At 42.6% G+C, this 24,060-nt stretch overlaps 2 protein-coding genes across 2 annotated transcripts; both read left to right on the top strand.

Annotated features, from left to right (window-relative positions):
* Positions 1-9,962: 9,962 nt before the first annotated feature.
* On the top strand, positions 9,963-14,511 carry LOC121705475 (inward rectifier potassium channel 16-like). The gene is made up of 3 exons (XM_042086459.1): positions 9,963-10,038; positions 10,342-10,455; positions 12,908-14,511. Exon 3 carries the CDS (start codon positions 12,923-12,925, stop codon positions 14,087-14,089), a length of 1,167 nt encoding a protein of 388 aa, XP_041942393.1. The 5' UTR covers positions 9,963-10,038; positions 10,342-10,455; positions 12,908-12,922; the 3' UTR covers positions 14,090-14,511.
* A 299-nt stretch (positions 14,512-14,810) lies between these two features.
* Positions 14,811-21,031, top strand: LOC121706120 (inward rectifier potassium channel 2). The gene is made up of 2 exons (XM_042087601.1): positions 14,811-14,956; positions 17,329-21,031. The coding sequence occupies exon 2, from the start codon at positions 17,622-17,624 to the stop codon at positions 18,963-18,965; it is 1,344 nt and encodes a 447-aa protein (XP_041943535.1). The 5' UTR covers positions 14,811-14,956; positions 17,329-17,621; the 3' UTR covers positions 18,966-21,031.
* The last annotated feature ends 3,029 nt before the right edge of the window (positions 21,032-24,060 follow it).

Below are 24,060 nucleotides of genomic sequence, written 5' to 3'. Positions count from 1 at the left end.
AGACCGGTGTAACGTTGGTAAATCTTCCATTGCACAGAATGATTTTGTAGCACGTGCAATAAATGACAGTCGAAAGATACAAACAGTGCTGCTATCAATTTGCTTGGTATAACCGCATTTATAGTTTTCTACAAATGCAATCAATCAAATGCCTCTATCACTCAACCAACGCTAACGGTATCATTACCTAGGTCCTTGTTGATATTACAAGATTAACGTACCTGCAGTAAAAACCAAGCATGTCCGATAAACATCCTCAGATTTATTTCGGCTTCAAGAAGAAATGGGAATTACATTTCATGTGAACATCGTCCTATCCTTATTAGATGTTCGCTGCGATAAATTACAGTCCTTGTAGGAAGCGTCCATTGTTTTTTCCAACCCACTTTTAACTTCCAACAAAATTACGTCTCACTGCAACGATGCGCCATCTAGTGGACAAACGACTACTTATCGCCAATACTGAAAATGCAGCCATGATGATGAATATTTATTTTGGCTTTCTTTTAATCCTACTGAATTTGTAATTATGTATCGGCCGTTCTAATACCAATAGTATGTGGGTGCCTGTGTGTGTGTGCATGTGTATATGTGTGCACCGCCATTTACAGGCCAATGAGTGTACAGTCACTAAATGTACACATAACCTCATTTTTTTAGACCCCCCCATGGATGAAATTCTACGAAACTTGGCATACCCCCAGAGAATGCCAGGTCAATCATACACATAAATTTTGGTGCAGTTCTGAACATCTTAACTGAAGATAGGGGCGATTAAAGCAGAATAATATTGCATTTTCATTTTTTACCGGGGGGTGGGGGCATAGACATAATATACATAGACGCCGCATTGGCTGCTGGAAACAAGAAATGCGGCCGCCATCTTGGACCTGTCATACTCCTCATTGCGTTACAGCAGAAAACACAAGATGACAGCACTGTGCAGCATGTTCCTGCTCAAATCGGCGGACCATACTCGGGGGGATTTACTTTTCACAAGTAAGATTTAACATTACCGTACTATTGGTTGTATTTTGTATTTTCGAACAATGTGGCCTGTATCATAGCTACATGTATGACCTTTGCAGCAAAAAAAACCGCGTGAAAATCTGTTCGGTATTCAGTGAGATATGATTAATTAAGTGTGCTGACAGCTCATTGCACCGGCCAAACAGATTACACTGAGTGGAGTGGATGACCGGTCCAAGATGGCGGCTCCAAATCTCGTCAGCGCTAGTAGGGAGCAGCGGTAGATGCGGCGTCTATGTATATTATGTATATGGGTGGGGGTGCAAATCACAAATGAGTGATTATGAGCCAGGTTGATGTGGGCCCTTGAGACCAACATACCATAAAAGATTCTTCATCCTCAGTGCCACGGTTCAGGTAGTTATTTAGGAAAAACAGTTTTTTTTTTGCGGTTCGGGGGGCCCAGCACGGGGGGGGGGTTTGGGGGTGGTGGTGGTCGGGGACGAAATTAAATTTTTCCGTAAAATTCTAGTGGGGCTACATACCCACCAAATTTCATGTACCCCGGTGGTTCGGTGTCCCGGGTATCAATGACCAAAAATTCAGGGAGTAGATGACGGGAAAAATTCTTGAATTGTGTGCATGTGTGCGTGTACAAATTTATGTTTATGTGTGTGGGTGTGTGTGTGTGTGTGTATGTGCGTGCTTGTGTGTTTGCCTGCGTATGTGTGTTTGTGCATGTGCATGCATGCGTACATATGTCTACTTGTGAGTATGTGTGATACGTATGATTACTGTAAATGTATGTGTGTGCGTGTGTATCTGTTTATGCACATGTGTGCACATGGAATGGGTTAACATGACCCCTGGAGGCAAACATACGGAAAACATTGGTCATCCTAGGCCCTACAGTTCTGAAGATATTCACAGAGAACTGTGTCTGCCCTACCCTCCTTTCGGGGGGTCCAGTCCAGCGGGGGGGGGGGCTACAGATCAAAACGAAGAATGACGGTTCCATGCTATCCATGTGGGGGTACATGCCCACCAAGTTTTGTGTACCCCGGTCTTTCAGTGTCCCGGGAATCCTTGTTGGTGTACGTCACTAAATGTACACATAAATTATTTTATTGTAAGGCCCCCCATGAACGAAAGTACACAAAACTTGGCATGCATTCGGAGGGTGTCATAATGATCCTACACTTTTAATTTCGTGCAGTTTTGACCTTGTCAGCCAGAGATATTGTGATGAAAACACCTAATTTTTTGCTTTTTAATTTTTAACTAGGTGGCGCTATACATGAAATAAGTGGTAATGGGATGGGTTGACATGCTCCCTTAAGACCAACATACATAAAAAAGGTGGACCTCCTAGGCCCTACGGTTCTCGAGATATTCACAGAAAACTGTCTCCGGCCACCTACAGGCCAGTTGGTGTATAGTAACATAAATTAATTTATTGTGTGGCCCCCCATGAACGGAATTCCACAAAACTTGGCGTGCATACAGAGGGTGTCATAATGATCCTACACTTCCAATTTCGTGCAGTTTTGACTATGTTAGGTCACAGATACCTTCAATTACAACACCTCATTTTTACTTTTTTGTGTTTAACTAGGTGGCGCTATACATGAAATGAGTGGTTATGGAATGGGTTGACATGGCCCCTTGAGATCAACATACAAAAAAAAAATGGTCCTCCTAAACCCTACAGTTTTCGAGATATTCACAGAAAACTGTGTCTGCCCTACCCTCCTTTCGGGGGTCCAGTCCAGCGGGGGGGCTACAGATCAAAACGAAAAACGATGGTTCCATGCTATCCATGTGGGGTTACATGCCCACCAAGTTTCGTGTACCCCGATCTTTCAGTGTCCCGGGAATCATTGACGGAAATTTGGGCATGCGAAGAAAAAAAAAAAAAAAAAAAAAAAATATGACTAAACCTATATGACCGCCGCTTCGCTGCGCGGCGGTCATAATAATAAGTAACGAAATTATTGTGTTCAAGAGCCAGCTCAACTTTAAAGAGTAAATTAAAAGTAGGCTATTCATTAAAAAGGTAAATAATCTGTGCGTATGAATGAGTGCTTGCGTGTCCACCGTGGTTTGTATAGAAATTAATATTAAGTGTACATACACGTAAAAGGGCAGTTTTTTTCAAGAGCTCCTTGGGGAATGATTTGGAAAATTTGAGGAAGCTTGAACTATCAAATAGGATGGCGGCAGACAAATGGCCAGTGAATGAAAATCTGTTGGTGGCGGTAACTATGATTGTCACACACTTCATAGGCAATTTGCGCAGTTACAAGCGGTCCTGCGCTTATCCTGGACACCGGTATGTTTTGCACAAAGGCACGGGACATCACGTAGGCCTATCGTTCTCATGTTGACCACAAACTTGTCTGTAATCCTGTGTGCCTCCACTGCATCGATTGCTCTTTTCTGCAGCTGTGCATAGAGCACATCTACACGGGGCATTATCTTAGAACAGGTCTAAGGAATAAAAACTCGGGATCTAAGAGCATTCGAGAAAACCCTTTAGCCTCTCTAACTGAGATTGTATTAAAATCTCCAGATGTTTCAATTATTTCGAAACACTCCAAAATAAGCTTTTACATCTTTTCGGAGATCTTGCGGAGAAACTATAAAAATCCGAGAAGACACGCACTGAGGATGCTGCTGACGCAGCCTTTTCCATCACCAGGTTCAATTGATGTGCATAGCAATTAGGGTAGGCTACACGTCTTGCACTTTCTTACGCACTCCACCAGATGCTCCTCTCATGACACTAGCCCCATCAAATGTCTGTGCAATCAGCCTTACTTTATCTGTGTCACTCTCAGGTGAACAAACTCATACACGATTTCGCACTTACAGTGTAGCCCTCATCGAGTTGTGCTGCAATATTAGCTTTCCCCAGCATGGCTAATTTGCACAACTCTAGATGCTAGCCTCATGTTTTTTGCCTTCTCGTTTTTTGCCTTGAAAATGTTTCATGTCACACACACCTACACTAGCCTACTCCAAACATCCCCTTGTCCCCCAGAAGATCGGAAAAGCAGGCATGGAAAACAGAACATTTTATTGCGTTCAGGACAACTAGAGCTTCTTATCAGACATACTGTATGGCCTACCACGAACGTGAAAATGTCCGATTAAATGACCGACTCTTGTCCTTTGTTTGTTGTTATACGATGTTAATGTCGGGCTGATCAGGTCCTAGGTCTTTGATAGCTAAGTTAACTACAAACTCAAGTCTTTCGAATAAGTTCTTTAAGAGAAAATCCACACTATTGCACACAGGCTGTTCACTCGCCATTTTTTCAACTGTCTGCCTGACCTCACAAACTTCGTGCGGACTAATACAGTAGGCATAGGCTACTACCTACAGTAGGCAGTAAGTTCTGACGTCGTATAGGGTGGGCAGTGGCATGATCTGCCCACCCGACCTTCTACTAACTAACTAGCTGCAGTTCCATTATCGGTCGACAGATTTACATAGACAAACAGCAGGCGCTGTTCAATTTCTTCAGGGCAGAAATGAAATGTAACGTTACAGTAGGCCTACAACAACTAAGGATATGATCAACGAGATCTTTGCGATCTTTGCGAAATTTCTTTGCAAATCATACAAAAATGTAACATGATTGAGTACTTTGCCACTGATTACAATAATAAACAAACAACATTTTATTTAAAAAAAATATTTTGTGGATCTACTTTTCTAGTGGATGAATCTTTAGTAGGGCTCTGCCCCTCCTGCCCAAGTGAACGAGCCGCGTCTGGCTTTGACCTGCCCACTTGGAGGCGTCACGAAGTTGGGCACTCAATGCTTACTTGCATTATGTGTCTATGTACTTCCTCTTGGGATGAATTTGATCTTCACCTTATGTGGTGGTTCTTGGACCTTATACAGTATGTTTACTATGCATATAATGGATATGAAAGCTGTAGCAACTGGATTGATAGTTGTAAAAAGAAAGTTTATGATGTCAACACTGCACAACTAAGTTTATGTACATCTGTTCCTTACTCTAGCACAATCAGTACTTTATGCCCTATGCACAGGATTAAGCTGTTGTGGATGGTCATCTACTTGATGGTTTGTGGCATATCTGTTCAACATGCACTTAGTTTATTAAACCTTTCTTATTCGTTATGGTTTGTATATTATAGTATTTATTTCTTTTTATTAGGCTATTAATTGAATTGACATTGTTGTTTATTATTGCTATTCTCCTTAATGTAGTCTTAAATTGTTTACTGTTACTTTGTATAGTTGTTATGTGTATGTCGCTTTGGACAAAAGCATCTGCTAAATACCATAACCATAACCCAGCCCCAATCAGAAGGGTTTTGCTCAGGATCAAGCACTAAAGCTTGGTACCAGACACTGGCTTGATAAGTGGCCCACTTAATATGTTGTTCAAGTGCAGCCTTTGTGGGTGGGATGTTCTCTAAAGCTCTAGAATTCTGTGTGAACAGGTTTTCTGGCCTCATTCACCTCTATGATGTCACTTGTCCTATCATACATTAGTGCTACAAAGTGCTCCAGCAGTGACATGGATAGTTCACTCCGATCATTCTTCGATTGCATGAGCTCATTGAAAGCTTCAGTTACTTCTGTGAAAGATTTCCATGTCTCCCATGCAGTTTGATGTCTTTGGTATCAAGCACTAGCAGATCTTGGCTCTTCAAAAAAAAGGTTCCCCATCTCCTCAATTGATTCACTGTTATCAGTGACCTAACATGCTTCCTGTGCTGCTCATGGCAATTCTGGCAATTTCAGGGCTAGCCACCATCCAGCATCGCAGTGCCCCGGGATTCTCTGTTAGTCCAACTGCTCTACCAGATCCTTTGACGAGTGCATTGTTCTGTTCATGACACTGGTCTATGGCTGAGAACTTGTTGCATGTCTTATGCACAACAAACCTCCCAGCATGGAATTCTTTCAGGATTGCTGGGTGTTTCTCTGAAATGTTTGCAGTCATGGTGGTCTGTGTTGAGCTTGGTGTTTGATCCATCGAAGACCATAGACATCAATGCAAAAAGTGATGGTGGGACAGAATCGTTCTGACTACTGGGATGAAATTAGCCGTCAAAGTGAAACTTAGAATAAAACATCTCTTCGCGCCACTTGTGCGGCTCTCACCAAATGCATAGCATCACTGTCATGATCGTGGTCACAGGCCTTCAGAACATCTCCGATATCCTCTTTGAATGTTAGAAGTGTGTCTCTCACCTGTGCATAAGTATGGTTATACATCTTGCCTAGATCAATACATCTGACTTTATAAATTAGGCAAATTTCCAATATTAATGAAGGAACAGTGCTTAATATATTAATAAAATGTGCAATAGTACTGCCGCGTGCTATTACTACTACGTCTTACTATAAGCAACCTTGCAGTTTTTTTTATTTATTATTATTTGTCATTCTAACTTACAAAAAGTTTTTTTATATAGTTATTGATCAGAAAAATCACTTCATTTAGTTTGCCAAACTATTAGGCCTAAAGGTGAAGAAATAAATCACATTTATATGTGATAAGAATGTTGCCAGTTAAAGGTTCCATTTGATACTGTCATAATGAACTCAAGCAACCAGTTTGAATGGCAGTCAATGTAAGTTCTAGATCTTCACAGTAGAATTCTGGAATGACTTGTAAAAATATTTTACTCCTCAAAGATGTGTATATTATACAGCAAATATCTAGTCCCAGACATCAGATCTGAAGTGGCTCCACGTCTGAAAATAAACTTCAAGGTGTGTAGAAACACTGAACAAAATTTCCTGCTTTAGTCATAAAATGCACAATACTTCTCATTATATGAACTTAACCGCTCCACTATACTACTCTTTGGGCGGCTCGTTAGCCCAACCAAGTGTGTGCAGCATGCCTTTACGTAGCCTACTAACAGCGCATCATCATAAAGATACATTTGATCTGCATCACGCCCCATTTTACCATTGAAAGACAGCTAGTAATCACACGTTGACGTTACATCTAGTTATTAATTCACAGGACATTCAATCATTTTACTAACACGGCAGTTATTAAGAATTGTGTTTATGTAACTTACTCATGTCGAAATGTACATTACCAACCTTATTCGTTTGCAATAGGCCTACCCCATTTGCTAGCTAGCTAACTGTGGAACTTCAGTATAACATAGCCAATTATCTCACCTAGTTGTAGGAAATAGGCTACGTTCATATTACAAGTGATAGAATGAATGTGTGACTTATGTTTAGTTGATGTTATGACATATAAAGTTAAGCTTGCTGAACTTAATTAGTCAGCCACGGGCAGTTTGACTGTGCCTATCGATACATTCGTGACACTCCTGTTAGTAAACTGGAGAGAGCAAAACATAGGAACATGGTCACATTAATCCCATAAACACAAAGATAACTCTTACACCAACCTTATTTTGTGCCTTTTATTCATGTTTGTTTCAAGATTTAGTAAGTTTACTATAAGCACGTTTCGCTCTCCACTTTTAGTGGGGTACGAATTGTCATGAAATAATGGTCCCGTAGGATTTTTTTTGCTGAAATAGATTTTTTTGTTTTATCTGCTTTATTTGGGGTCCTACTGTTAAAAAATGATAGGGTGCAAATTTTCTGACCCCGTTTTGCCCCTCCTCTGGGGGGCGCTTTCTCACCTTGGCCAGGATAATGACTGCACACATATATCTACTAATAATGATCACATTTTCACAATCTTGGTGTCAATTTAGGGGTTATTGAGGATGCTGAGTCCATTTATGACAGTTTCATTGTGATCAGAATTTGTTATGACTCATTTTTTGCAGTAATAAAGGCAAATCCAATGGGGCAAAGTCGCCAAACAGTAAGTGAGCTCATATCTTGGGAACACTTTGATGTATGTTAACGAAACTTGGCCACATGACAACTGACCCCCTCCCAAGGGTACACAACAAATTTGGTGTAATTCGGCCACTGGGGGCGCTATAATTAGCGAACCTGCGTTTAGGGGTTACAGTATATCATGATGACGTAGGGTTAGCAAAAAAATTCCAATGGCTAGTCATACTCTTCATACTCATATTGATGATCATTGCACATTTTCCCCACTCATTATAAACAATTGGCCATTTTGGATTTTCCCACTAATAACCCCTAAATTGACACCAAGATTGTGAAAATGTGATCATTACTAGTAGAGTGTGTGTGGTCAGTATCCTGGCCAAGGTGAGAAAGCGCCCCCCAGAGGGGGGGGCAAAACGGGGTCAGAAAATTTGCACCCCATCATTTTTCAACAGTAGGACCCCAAATAAAGCAAATAAAACAAAAAAATCAATTTTAGCAAAAAAATCCTACAGAAATACAATTCGTACCACTATTTGATGCAGCATAGATTTCCATTATATCAATCATCTTCCCCCTAAAAGGGGGCGTGTATGCAGCACATACAACGTTCTGTTCCATTCCATTCGTCAGTGCGTACTGTTTAGTTTCCGGTCTGTCTAGATCGGTGTGGTGTTGTAGTTGTTCTAACGTTACTAGTTGTTGCAACAGCATGTGAAAAAACTACAAAGTTTGTTACACCAAAATGAACGTTAATCTCGCGATAAAATTGACGCCGTTAAAATAGGTGTCCATTAACGCCGTTAATAACGCGTTTAACTGACAGCACTAAAAAAAATAGAAGTCAGCCAGAGGAGATAAAGATGTGGCTTTACTGTGAGTGAAAGTATTTAGCATAAGCGCTGTAAAATGTTTACACCTTTACCAAACAGCAGTCATATGACTACACTGTACTGAGCTAAGATTTCTGCCTCACACATGTTAAGTGCACAAAACAAAAATGTGCAACAGTTCACAAACAGACATACATAAAAGCCTCAACCAACCCCCCATGCATCCTCATGACAGATACAATTTGACACAAAACGTATCGATAAAGTATCTACATTTCACCACATAAATAACAGACATGTTTTACTACACACTCTAGAGGGAAAAATAGATTAATAAATACATAAATAGATCATACACTTACACCAAAATAACTTGCGTTTATCCCAATAATATGACTAGAACTCATGATTCAGATATTATATCAATTCCTTCAAGTTCTTCCATGATTCTCTCTAATCTTTTTATGTTGAAATCACATAATTAGCTTCATTAGTTTGATGTAAGTCCTCTTCACACAATCATAGAAACTTCATCACAGTTTGGTGTAAGCCCTCTTGTCTCTTGTGGAAGCTTGTATTATGGGGTATTTTATTATGCAATTCACCTTCAATGCCTGCTAAACATTGTCGAATAGACAGTTGTAAAGGTGCTATCTATACATTTGCTTGTCTCACAAAGAGTGTTTGTCTAATCCTCCAGAGACAGATATATGGCTGTAGAAATTTGTCTCTGAGAGTGGTGAACGTGCTTGAGACTTTGTTGCTGTTATCTTCAGTGGGTTGTAATTTACTTGGTCGTCTCTATGGGCCTAATAAATTATTTTGTGTGGCTGTCGTGCTATGTGATCTTGTGCTCATTTATCAGAGTGGGCATTTATTAGCTTCAGGTAAGAAGCCAATAGAGTAAAAAACGTTTTCAAAATCTCATTATGGGGCTTTGGGTTTCGATGAGGCAATGGTTAACTTATTTACCAATGGACTGTGAGAATTTAAAGGACAAACTGTGCTAAATAGTTCTTATCACCTTCAGGAATGGTCTGGATGGGTGTAATGAGGAAGAATTTGTGTGTGTGGAAATGTTGATGTCCTCATGGGGCATAATGGGACGGGGCACTATGATGTTTACCAACAGAACTGGTTATGCATTGTCAGAGTTGCACAACCAACCCTCATATAAAGGTGTTTAAACTAATGAAACCTGACCCAATTAGATTCTCATAAGGATATGCAAATATGCCAAAGTTGGTGTGACATTAGACTTTGAAATGAGACTTTGCCTTCCGGCTTGGACTGCCCCCAAAAAAGGGTCAAGTGTTACAAGCCGTTAAGCCAAAGCAGGGTAGGACCTCACAGTCTGTCCTAGCAAGACATCAGCTCCATACCAACTGTAGCTCTGCTTTAAAAGTAAGTTTGCTAATTCAGCTTCATTGGCATGCTGACTAACAGTGATGTTCAATGGTAATGCAATGGGTATATTTTCGTAGTTTTTCCTAGTTACCAAGAACTTTATGCAAGGACAGATGTCTTTTTTCTTCTTCTAAGCAGACTTCTTAAGACTGGCATATTATTATGCCGGGACAGTTGGAATCATTTACAGAACCCTTTTTTCACCTATCTGTGGAAAGGCTTCCGAGGTTGGACATAATTTGGCTATTCCAGTCTTGCACTGTTGTGACGATTAAAATGCATTTTTCTCTCACCATTCAGAGTTGAACTAGGGGTCCCTGTCTGCTGCCCGGGCTGCTCTGAGACGAATACTGCATCCATCTGTTTCCATTCTGCAGCACCTGACCACAGCACATCTGTGAATTTATTCGGAAGGTAATTATTGTAAAAAAAATGTTTTATATGTATATATATATATATATATATATATATATATATAATATTTGTTTTAGAGATTAATCCCATTAGATGCTACATTCAATGATCCTATAATATATATGATAAAATGCAAAACCAACAATAATAAAATAATAACACTAAAATACTATAATAATAATAATAAACTTCACTTGCATATCCCCTTTTCATATCAAATGTATAAAATGCTTTACAAAAAACTAATCAACAGAAGAATGCCGGAAAAACATGTCAGAAATATGTCAGTGACAGTAATCTCTATCAGAGAGACTCCCACTCAGTCAGTGACCGCCTCGCTCCTTTGAATTTTGCGGAAGTGTGAAAAGTGACACATGGAAAAAACACTTGTGCCCAGGTTACGGAGCATTCCGGAACAGAAGAGCCGATAAGACTCTACTGCTCAAGTGGCTCATGCTCAATAAAGTAATAAACCGATGTAAATAAAGCACAGAGTGGCAAGATTAAAACAAAATGTTCAGGGTTAACAACAACAGTAGCACTTTGATCTGAAAGAAGAATCCTTGTATATATATTGTTTTATAAGAACAGCCCTGGAAATACTTGTGAAACTCCCAGATTATATCTTTCTGGTTCCTTGAACATTTGACTGGTTCAGTCCTCTCTTAAATGTTTTCACATGATGTCTCCAGGGGGAAAACGTGTGGCTGCAACACAAACTGTTTGTGCATTTGAATTCCATGTACTGCAGGAAAACATCACCAGTGCCCTGACCTGCGTTCCAAAACCGTTTTTGAGGACCACTGATACCTCTTAAGGTTAAAGATTGACTGCTCTGGAAACTTCAGAGAAAGCTATTTTTGTGGGTAGTTAGAGGGTAATTATTTACATATTATAAGCTTAAACGTTCATCTCGACATTCTATATTTGTCCGTACCTCATACTATACTTCCACTGAATTAACACACGTCTCTTGAGTTGACACGTGGTACTATGATCATATAATTGACTTCACAGCAGCCTCAGTCATCCTATGTGAACATATGGGGCTGTCAGAGATTTAGTTATTTTGATATGGGGAAACAAGAGGCATCCTGACATTTCCAGACTAACCACAATGGCCTGGTTTGAAACGTCTGACAGTTCAAACTAATTATGCGCTCCCTTTTCAGAGCCAGTTGATAGTGGTCAGTGACGTCCCGAGAGAGCCCATCTTCCCTGTAGGGGCCCATCAGTGGCCAGAGTGTCATAACACCAAAGATCAGGGAGCCACGTGTGAGACACATGTGGTGGAAACCTTTTTTTCCCTCCAAACCCACTCCATTTTTCCATTCACAAAAGCTCTATCCTTTGCAACGGCCTCTCGAGTCCCCTTCTCACTTGTTGTTGTTTAAGGAAATAAAAATGTGCTTCCCAAAGAGCACAGACTGACCATCGACATCAACCAGTACCGCTGTCGCCAGTCTGTTTTTACTATAAGATTTCTGTACCTGGCATGCTTTCTACTGGCCTCGCTTCTAGTAACACATTAGCTGTGTCCGTAACTTCTCAAGTGGAAAATGATCTCTGCAGGGCGTGTGTGACCGATGAGCATGCATGGTCTTTAAACACCATTAAACACATTAGGCTTGTACACACAGGTGACTTATAACGAGGAAAGAGTTCTGCTAAACTCTCGATATGTGTTATTTCTGTGCCATACTTGGCCTGGTGACAGCGAGTGCACATGACCCACATGACTGGTTTAATTGGTTGTCTCATGCCATGATGTCAGTCACGGATCACGTGAGGTGCCCGTGTAGAGTCCTGAGGCATCAGCACGATACAAACTTTCCCCATAATCAGGTCTCATCTGCCTCAGTTAATTATTTACACTCTGATGATACTTATTTGATTAATTCCTGGAATAGTATGACATTCCAAAAAGAGGCTTTCTACAAAACTACATACATTAGCAAACACATAGAGTACATGTAAGGAACATATGAGCTGGAAGAAAAATATTAGTGTTGTTTGATACCGAAACTGCAATTGATTCTTACATAATCAAAACAAACACCAAGAATGACAGTACAAGACAAAACACAATAGAAATATTGCACTTGGAGAGTCAGAGCAACAGTGATGAGATGCCTGCACATGCAAGTGTAAGCTTCTTCACACCTCCTACACAGATGCTTCTGTCTTCATACTATATGACCCGGTCAAGAATAAACCATACAGAAAGGTCTTTATGCAATAAAGCTGTAAGGATTGTTAAACTCCTATCACAACTTTATGATCAACTTATGATCAGTCTGTGATGCATGCAATAAGTGCCTTAATAATTCTGTATGCTACATCCAGTCTAGTATTTAATGTCACTTAAGTGGAAATGAACTCAAATCTACTCAGATAGAGAATGTATAATTCACATCAGGGATAATCATTTTGGTTCCATGTTCCATTTCAGAGGTTAAACAGAACCATGGTGTTGACCTGTGCAATCGAGATGAGCCCAGAGAGAGACTCCATTATCAACACCCAAGAGACCTTCGTGCCTCGAGCGAGGGCAAGCAAGGGGAAGGCTGCGAGGGAACATCGCTACATGTTGAAGGATGGCCACTGCAACGTGGTCTTCCAGCAGACCTCGGGCGAGTGGGGTCACTATGTGGTGGACATCTACACCACCCTGGTGGAGAGTCGCTGGAGAGTCATGTTCCTGGTGTTCTCCCTCGCCTACATTGTGTCCTGGCTCACCTTCGGGCTACTCTACTGGCTGATTGCTCATGTCCACGGTGACCTGGGGTTGCCCAACGAGGCTCCGTGCATGGCTCACGTGCACGGTTTTACTGGCGCCTTCCTGTTTTCAATGGAGACCCAGGCTACCATCGGCTACGGCTTCCGAGGCATTCTGGAGAACTGTATGGTGGCCATCGTGGTCGTGACGGTGCAAGATGTCCTGAGCTGCTTCATCGACACGGCCATCATTGGCGTGGTCATCGCCAAGATGGCGTGCGCCCGCAAGAGGGCGCGCACAGTGGGCTTCAGCAAATGTGCCGTGGTCAGCCTGCAGAATGGCGCCCTCTGTCTGCAGTGGCGTGTCGGGGACTTCCGGGGGAACCATATCCTGGAGGGCGAGGTCCAGGGCCAGCTGGTGCGCCACAGGTGGCTGCTCACGGGTGAGGTCAGTCTCTCCCACCAGGATCTCAAGCTCCAGTGCAGGTCCATTGCCTTGGCCATGCCGATGACGGTGGTCCATGAGATTGACCGCGACAGCCCCCTCTATGGCTTGAGTCCCCGAGCCCTCGCCGAGGAGGAGGAGGACTTTGAGCTGGTGGTGTCCTTCACCTACACGGACGACTCGGCGGGCATGCTGCGGCAGACGCGCGCCTCCTACACCCCTGCGGACATCCGCTGGGGCCAGAGCTTCCAGGACATGCTGAGGCTGGGCAAGAAGCACTACCACACTGACTTTGCCCTCTTCCACCAGACCACCTGGGTGCCCGTGCCCATGATGAGCGCACAGGAGCGGGACAGGGCCCGGGGTCTGGCAGACAGCGGGGAATCGGTCGGCCCAGCAGTGTGTCGTAAAGTTAAAATGTCCCAGAGGGAAAGATCTGACCCTGTGATTCTTGAAGAGGCTTGGTTTTAACACACTCACACACATTTACACATTGCATGGATTATCATCTCTAAGGGAAAGATGCAGGTAGTGAAGTAGTAGTACTCTGAAGGCACCACAGGACAGGTAAACAATCTGGAAGGGGGAATGTATGTTACTGTGGAATAATAACTACTGTGCTGTTGTCTGCAGTAACAGGAAGTCTGCAAGCGCAGAACAATGCCAGGATTATTAATTAATGCCATACCACGTGTATGGAAGTACCTGCTGACTGACACAGCAATTTTATGTAAAATGGGTGGGAAAATATTGTAAATAGACATATGTATGTTTGTTAATAGTTTTGTGGTTTTTGTAGTTAAGTGCAATATTTTAGACCTTAAAACATCTGTCCTTTAAATCTGACTCCTTTACAGGAATATATTTATTAAAATATATTTGTTGACGTTTTCTGATATTTTTCAAATGAGTCATTATTATTTCCAGAGTAAAGTTTGCGAGCATTCAGAACAAGTTATAGCATGTGCATTATGAATTAATATTACAGAGAAATAAAAATATATGATTATTCTGCGTTTAGCGAATATACATAATTCATTTTCAGTCGTGCAGCAGGGTGAGCCGACAGACTGATTCTGGCGTTACGCTTTCAACCATGCACAGTAGGATGACCACGCAACTGGGCGGGGACAGACACATGCTCTTTTAAAGTAGCACTCCATTTGTAAATGTATCTTCCCTGGAGCGTGCCGAGGGGGTGATGATGGGCGTTCGTGTGATGTGTTGGTGTCTCGTAAAATACAGCAACAAGTTCTAAAGCTAAATGTGGATACATATACAGACCTGGGATGTTTCAGAGTGGAATCACGGAGATGTGTCATCCTGTGCACTCAACAGGTAAGCGCAAAAACATCAACATCGCGGTGATGTACCAGTTGCTCAAAACGGGAAAGCGGCAAAAGAATAACGGAACCAAAACTGTTGAAATTGTCTTATAACGACGGCCACAAGGGGTAATTTTCAATTCCATTTCATAGGAATGATAGGTTTAAAGTTGATTTGGTAATGAATTACAGTTTCCACTTTGCAAAAAGGATTTGATTGTTTATATAGACTGTCTAATTTATTTGAATTGTATTTATTGTAATATAGGATAAAATTCATAGATTCAAGATTCAATAGCCTACTTCATTATTTAGGCTCAATAGGTTATAGGGACTGATTCGCTCGCTAATATTTAACAGTCGTGTCTAGCTTTTGTCCTGTCTTATTTTTATTTCATAATTGCAATGCATCTCTTTCCTTTTTTCAATCAAAATAGTTTTAGCTGTAGGCCTACTCTCGCATGGCATTTTTAAGAATCTTCATTCATGACACATGCACAGCAGAGTTCTGCAATCTAAACTGACCCATGCTGCTTTCATCCTGGTCTTTGGCAGGTCATTTTCAAATGGACAGCTATGCATATTGGACCGAATTCTATTGATCTCCCTAGTACAAAAAATAGAGCGCCTTTATGTAACAAGTTTCCATCTTGCTCTACAGTGTGGCCTAATTGCACTAAAGAAAAACAAACAAACTTGGGATGTGCGCTGGACCCTGTGTTAGCATCCTGTTGAGCTTGTAGAGGATAACACATGTTAAAGTTGAGGGTTGCTTGAAGCTTGTTGCCTTTCATTACAATGAATGACTGAGTTGTTGCCTCTGGTATCAGCCTCGTACTCAGTATTATAAACTATTGGTACAGGCACAACTGCTCACTGGATGAGCAGTTGTGCTTTTTGGTCATTAGCCTTTCTTTATAAATCAGTAATCTCGATTAAGTTGTAAGTGTGACCAAGAATGGTTTCTAATTACACTTTCAAAGAGTGGCCTGGAGTAACTGTATCTGGCCGTGAGTGGATCCTAGTGGGCAGGGATGACGCCGGGGCAGGCTTGTCCCTTTAGACAGAGCTGCGAGTCAACAAGCTCCTGGTCGTCCCCGAGGAGCCGCAGTCACATGTTTAATTAGGGCTGCTCCACAAGTGCATGTGTTCCTGAGCAGCAAGCGCTCTAAAATCAGGCACGATTACATCAGTGGATCAATCAGACACTGTGATTAAAAAATGTCAAGTGAACTTTTTATATGTCACGAGCTGTTTTATTTTTACCTTTGTTGTGACAACCAAGGTAAAAATTGTTATCACGTTGCTTTTTCCACCCTCTCCTGATAATTGTAACATTATAACACCTGAGCCTGACTTGATGTGCACAGCAACTTGTGATCTCTTGACAGGTTTTAAGGGGTGAGAATGCTTTGTATGCTTAATTAGAATCAGGGGAAATGTGAGAAAATTAGCGCAGTGATTCTACCATATGATCCACTCATCGCTATAGGACCATTAAACAAGAAATTATCTTGTCAGGACAAGGGGCCAGCAAAAATAAATGTCCCTGTGTTGAAACCTGCCATAATGTTCCAATCCAGATTATAGATCTCTCAAACATTTCCTTATGCTGGGTGGCTGTGCATTACTGCATGGATATACATTGAAGTATATTGTGGCTTGGAGCATTGTGTGCCCTCTGGTGCGCTATTATGGCCCTGGAGTCTGAGTCGATTGTTTTGTAATTCTGCTACTGCTATGTGATGTAAGCATATCTGTATATCAGGGCTGGATGACCTATCGCTTTTGTGTAGCTGCAAGGATAGGACGATGTGATTGAACTGGTTGCACGTTAGTATGTTTGTCCTGAGTGAAATGATGACCATCTGCCATCCACTCTCTTGGACATTAAAACACAGCCAGCCGATTGTTCTGTAGAAACATCCTGTGGGTGTTCTGGAAGTTTCTGTGTGTCAGTAAACTTGCATCTTGTAGGTTCGACTTATTCTAAGCATCAGCCTCCTCAGCTGCCTGGCCTGCCTTCATCACCGTTTCCTTTTGGATTGTTTTGACCAAACCCAATCTGTAATGTGACCCTTGGTTGTCAATCAACAACAAAATGAAGGCGACCTTGCAGCAACGGGAATCACTAACTGTTTGAAAGGTTATGTGAGTGCGTCAACTAATAGATGGAATAAAAGTTGCATCATTAATTTGTCAGGACGTCCAAGAATCATGTGTCTTTTATTCATCTGAAATATACTATCGCATGTCATCGAACCTTAACTGAAGGATGCATTATTAAAGTGGCTGGATACGATATGCCCAAAGCCACTGATCTTTTCCTCTCGTTTCTTCCAATTAGTGTAACATGGCGTTTCTCTCTGTCTGTAATTTCCACAGGGCACTCCGCCGATGAGGTCTGAGGCACTCATGAGAGAGACCTGATCAGCCCTCGCTGCCTCCTCCTCCTGCGCCGCCACCACTGCTGGTGCCACTGCACATCCCCTTGGGGGGAACCAGCCGGATCCCTGGACGCCGGATCCCCGTACCTCTCCTCCACTCCCGCCTCTTTTTTCCTGCGTGTGTTGGTCCCCAGCTAGCGTTCGAAACTGTTTCTCCAACGCTTCGTCCAAAAACTCAGACTGTTTTCCAAAGCAGACGGGGGCCAGCCGGCGCAGCAGGCGGACGAGGCCATGGGGAGCGTGCGCGCCCACCGCTACAGCATCGTCTCCTCGGAGGAGGACGGGATGAAGCTGGCCACCATCGCCGTGCCCAATGGCTACGGCAATGGCAACGCTGGTGGTGGTGGTGGCGGCAGCTGTAAGGTGCACACGCAGCACCAGACCCAGAGCCGCTTCGTCAACAAGGACGGCCACTGCAACGTGCACTTCATCAACATGAGCGAGAAGGGCCAGCGCTACCTGGCCGACATCTTCACCACCTGTGTGGACATCCGCTGGCGCTGGATGTTGGTCATCTTCTGCCTGTCCTTCGTCCTCTCTTGGCTCTTCTTCGGCCTGGTCTTCTGGCTGGTGGCGCTGTCGAACGGCGACCTGGAGCGGAGCGAGCAGCTGTGCGTGTCCAACGTGGACAGCTTCACGGCGGCTTTCCTCTTCTCCGTGGAGACGCAGACCACCATCGGCTACGGCTACCGGTACGTGACGGAGGACTGCCCCGTGGCCATCTTCGTGGTGGTCTTCCAGAGCATCGTGGGCTGCATCATAGACGCCTTCATCATCGGCGCGGTCATGGCCAAGATGGCCAAGCCCAAGAAGCGCAATGAGACGCTGGTCTTCAGCCACTACGCCACCATCGCCATGAGGGACAACAAGCTGTGTCTGATGTGGCGCGTGGGCAACCTGCGCAAGAGCCACCTGGTAGAGGCGCACGTCCGTGCCCAGCTCCTTAAGTCACGCACAACAGCCGAGGGCGAATTCATCCCCCTGGACCAGATGGACATCGACGTGGGCTTTGACACCGGCATCGACCGCATCTTCCTCGTGTCACCCATCACCATTGTGCACGAGATCGACGAGGACAGCCCCTTCTACGAGATGAGCCGGCAGGAGCTGGAGACATCCGAGTTCGAGATCGTGGTCATCCTGGAGGGCATGGTGGAGGCCACGGCCATGACCACCCAGTGCCGCAGCTCCTACGTGGCCAGCGAGGTCCTGTGGGGCCACCGCTTCGAGCCCGTCCTCTTTGAGGAGAAGAACAACTACAAGGTGGACTACTCGCGCTTCGAGAAGACCTACGAAGTGCCCTCCACGCCCGCCTGCAGTGCCAAGGACCTGGCTGAGAAGAAGTATGTACGGTCAAGCTCCAATTCGTTCTGCTACGAAAATGAGGTGGCCTTAATGGATAAGGAGGAGGAGGTGGAGGAGGACGACGACGACGATGATGAAGAAGCAGAGAACGTCCGATGCGAGAACATAGAACTGGAGGGCACAAACATGGACGCTGGCTCAGACACACTGTCCGATCAGGACACAGTGCCTTTAGAAGCAAGGCCACTGAGACGAGAGTCTGAGATATGACACCCTGAGTTACACTGACAACAAAAACGACACGAAAAACAAAAAATGTACATAAACAGTTACTATGAGTGAATCTTGCCGGTGAAAGGTGCAACCGCAGCAGTGGACAGGACTGACGTGTCAGTGTCGTTCTCTGACAGGACATTCAGGAACCCGTCTATGCAGGACAGAGGCCAGGAGATCCATGGGATTGCATGATTGATTCCCTGCGGTTCTCATGCATGGGGCTCACCACAATATTGTGAGACAGTATGATTTGCTCTCCTCATGTTACTCCGTGAAACACAAATGTCTCTCTTATGTTGTTGTTGTTGTTTAGATGCATTCAGGGTACGGTGCTGTCGCAAACGCTTCGCCATCCTGCAGGGTGAAAGATGGGTTGGATAGCATGCAATCTGAATGTGGTTCTGCATGTTTCTGAATACCTGCACGTTCTTTAAAGGCTGCTCACACATATTTTTTTACTGTTTGAGGACAAATATATTCTGGTCGGAAATAAGGGATTGTGTGTGTGAGTGTGGAAGGTGTTTTACCTATTATCATTTTGAGAACATAACCACAAACTTAGGTACAGCGTCCTTTGACAGATGTTTTGTTGCACTGGTGGTCGAGATAGGACAGATGTCTGAGTGATGGTCCTTTCAGTTTGAAATGTATCTTTTTCTCCACACACTGAATGAGCCGTGGCTTGGTTAGGTTTATGTTCACAATACTTAGACCCCCTGATGCAATGCAGTGATTGCCAAAGCACATTTTATATTATTACCAGTAAGAATACAGAAGGAGATGCATAACTTTTAAAATGCGTAAAGGCCCATACCAAGAGGTATTCAGTTTTCTTAAAAATATTGTGAGCTTTGCTATTTGTGACCTGTTAATGAGCTGGTCTCTTAACACACTTCTTAATTTGGACCTTTTCCTTCCCATGTGTGTGTGTGTGTGTATGTGTGTGAGAGCGAGAGAAACAGAGAGAAAGAGAAAGATAGAGAGTGCATGTGTGCATGGATGCACCCTGTAGTTTGGTTCCTCAAAGTCGTCTTGGCATGTTTATGTGTGCCGCTTTATTTGTTCCTGCTCACATGAACTGTGCATTATGCTACTCAATCTTCATCTTGTCTAAGTATAGCATCTTTTTTTGAAACATGAGCCTTCAGGCTAGTCTTCATTGCTCTTGAAAACAGCCATCAGTGGGAGGCTATGTTTTGGCATCTGCTGAGAGAGAGAGAGAGAGAGAGAGAGAGAGAGAGAGTGCGCAAGAGATGTCATCTATACGGGCATTAAAACCTTACTCCCCCAGTGGGGTGGATATTTAAGGCTGGCCAGTCACAGCAAGCAACTCATGCTAGCATGCTAGACTTGTCTGACGTGCAATACAGTCTTGGGGCAGTCAGTCTCTGAGCAGAGCTTCCTGTGCAATCAAACACCCCGAGTTGGGCAACTGATCGAGCAAATGAATGTTCCTAATCAAGTGCTGCTAAGTTACATATTGCAAGTTAAGGAAAACAAGGAGGCAGGAGCCAAAATGTATTCTTTGTCTATTTTAGCAATCAAATTAAACTCACATGAGAGAAAAAGAGAACTATTTTCAGCATATTAACAATGGTGCACTTTCTTATAGAAATATTTTGTCCCATCAAGGAGTAGACCACATTAGAAATTATTTTCTTATCGAGCCAAATGTAAATAGTGAGGATAACCTTTCCTATTACCTCTCATGTAGTTTATAGTTAAACTGTCAGAGGGCCTGACCTGTCCAGCTACAGGCTGAAAGGACACCAATCACTCGTAGTCTAGAATATCTATGTCGGAAGAGTACAGTGACAATGCAGTATTTTCTCCACACTGAGAACCTGTTTCAGTTGTAGAGCTGGGTCTGTCTCTGTTGATGGTCTTGTGACGAGGAAACACTCTCAAGGTGTCTCTCATCTGAATGGGCCTGTGAATCCTATAGCCACCTTATTTCCTTTCATGTCTCTGTGACAGTAGGAGACTTGGACAGACAGTAGGCTTAAAAAGCCAAAAGCATTAGAACACCAAGACAGTATGTGTGTGTGTGTGTGTGTGTGTGTGTGTGTGTGTGGGGGGGGGGGGGGAGGGGGGTGACTGTGTATGTGTTTGTGTATCTATATGAGAGAATGAGAGAGAGAGAGAAAGAGTAAGAGACAGAGCAGGGTTTAGATGATGTTTTGTATTGCTTGAGTGGTGACTGAGGATGCCAGACGTTTCTGTCATTATTGGTAACTAAATAACTAAATAAATAAATACATTAATTAAAAAGCCTGAGCAACTGCTGTCTCTTTCCCTGTAAAATGTCCATTTGGGTTTGGCTTATTTTTCATTTGTCTTATTTTTCTTTCTTTTTTAAATCAGTCTTCCTGTTTCCCTGCACAAGCCAGTGGTTGTACAGTTTTTATATTGTGCTACATAACAAGAGTAGTTAAAGGAAAATTCTCGTTTTTAGCACTTTAAGGCCCTTTTCTGGTTTGTTTTGGATGAACTAGAGTGGTGGTCACCGAAATTTTGACAATTAGGTCCTGTCTCGACTTTTCTGACTCGTTTTGAATCGCCTTTGACTGCTCAGGGTGGCTGCCAACAGGCATACTGTAGGCTACTCAAACATTTCCTAAAACGTTCATTTTCAAAACTGTGCAACTCACGAGTGGACTATTAAAAGCAAATATATCGGCGCAATGTATGATTTCCAGCCGTCTTATTTGCTAGGCCTATTGTGGAACTATTTATTCAGACACCTCACAACCGTGTATAAACTTCCGCTCAATATTTGAACCTGAAGCATAGACGGTGGCGCAGTAATATCAACGTGCAATGAGTCTTCCAACAGAAATCAATGGGATTTTACAAAATGCCAAATAAAACACGACAGAAACTGTATTTTGCTACGCTACTTGTTTTGGAACATCAACGAACACCACTAACCACTCGGTGAGTTGCACAGTTTTGAAAACGAACGTTAAAGGAATTATCCGGAGTAAAATGCACTTTAGATCAATTTACGGACGATTGGGAGTACACACGTTGAGTTGACATCAAAATCATGTCATTCAGATGTGTTTTGAGAAAGTTCGATTTTACCGTTTTTAGTCAAAACTCGTTAGCGTGGAGGTGAGAAGGGCATATTATTTTGCCGCTACAAAACGCTATTTTTATACCTCTTCTACAGTTCCAAACAACATTACACTTACGTAGTAGTGAGTAGAGGGTCCCTAAAGCCAAACCGAAGTCCAGAATGAATTTCCGGACTTTCCCCTAAAGATGGCAGCAAAGATGGCAACATTTCCGGAAAGGTACTGGCTTGATGAAATTCATTCTGGACTCTCTATCCGACCACATAAAGACCTCGGGATACTTCGGTTTGGCTTTAGGGACCCTCTACTCACTACCACGTAAGTGTAATGTTGTTTGGAACTGTACAAGAGGTATAAAAATAGCGTTTTTTAGCGGCGAAATAATATGCCCTTCTCACTTCCACGCTAACGAGTTTTAACTAAAAACGGTAAAATCGAACTTTCTCAAAACACATCCAAATGACATGATTTTGATGTCAACTCAACGTATGTACTCTCAATCATCCATAAATTGATCTAAAGTGCATTTTACTCCGGATAATTCCTTTAAGGGTTGTTTTAGGACATGTTTGAGTAGTCTACTACAGTATGCCTTTTGGCAGCCACCCTGAGCAGTCAAAGGCGATTCAAAACAAGTCAGAAAGGTCGAGACAGGACCAACCGTCAAAATTTCGGAGTCCACCACTCGAGTTCAACCAAAACAAACCAGAAAAGGGACTCAAAGTGCTAAATACCGGAATTTTCCTTTAATATATTGCTGTTGATGTTCAAAACATAATGTATAATTTTCTTTTGTTTTCCAATAAAACAGATATAAAAAAGATAGAATCTCATTATTTACTCATGATTTAACAAAACAAAAACTTTAGTCATATACAGTATGTGTACATTTACAACCATGTTCTCCAGATTTTTAAAATGCAAATGCTTTGCTTTTGTCCAATTTTGGTGAATTTCAGCATTCTCATTGAACTAAACACTATGGGGAAAGCTCTGAGGTGTGACATTAATGTGTATTGATATTTAACCAAATTATGTTAAATATAAATTAGCAAAATAGTTTAGATGTAAAATTCATAATAGAATTTCTGAATTCTACTAAAACTTTCAAATGTCTCTCCTTGACCTCAGTGTGGGGTCGAAAAAATCTATGGGGTGTCATGGCATGTAACAAGCCCTAACCAGCCAGTTTGAGATGAATAGACAAAGTTTAAAAATAAAACCACATACAATGGGCCTATTCCTCTGGCTAGCCAGACTTGATCTTATTCAGGAGTTGTAAAAGCTCATGGGTCACTTGATTCTTTCAGATACTCTTAATAAAAGCCGCTTTTGCTTTGACCGTATTTTGTCCTCTGGACCCTAGGCGGACAAGGCTTATGTAACCCTTGTGATTTCACCAAATATAGACTGTGCTTTGATTATTATTACGGCTAACAAAGGCACTGGGACGACATGGAGAGGTGGCGGTACAGTGGTAACGGTGCAAGCTCAGTGAGTGTGTGTGTGTGTGTGTGCGTGTGCCTGTGTGTGTGTGTGTGTGTGTGTGCGCACGCTCGAGATCTGTGTCTGTGGATGCAGTAAATAGTTAGGAAAAAAGGGCAACATGGTTCGCTTTAAAGCGGTTCCCAAACAGACCCAGTGCAAACAGAAGTTGGAGTATTGATCAGTGTGGAGTGTGGAGCTCTGATGAGCGGATGTGATTGTGTTCTACTTATAGCCTGCATTCGGCCTGAGGGCTTTTTCCACATTATCCAATGAAATGTCCTCTAATGCTGGGATTTAGCTTCCTAGAATTCAATCTGTTTTAGTGTTCAGCTGTGTTTAAAAAGTGCATAAATGAAGTTAAATATTTACCTTGGATGAAAATGGTATGAAAAAAGCAAAAAAGGTTTTTGAAAAGAAACAGATTTTTCTACTTCCCCTTATAAGCACCTTAAATACTCCTCTGTGTTGTAATGAGGCAAGTAGCCTATCACTGGAAGTTCAAAAGAAATATCTGGATGATC

Source organism: Alosa sapidissima, chromosome 3, assembly GCF_018492685.1.
Source record: "Alosa sapidissima isolate fAloSap1 chromosome 3, fAloSap1.pri, whole genome shotgun sequence".
Taxonomy (NCBI): Eukaryota; Metazoa; Chordata; class Actinopteri; order Clupeiformes; family Clupeidae; genus Alosa; species Alosa sapidissima.
Note: the sequence above shows the minus strand (reverse complement) of the source record. Positions and strands in the feature narration are given on the sequence as shown.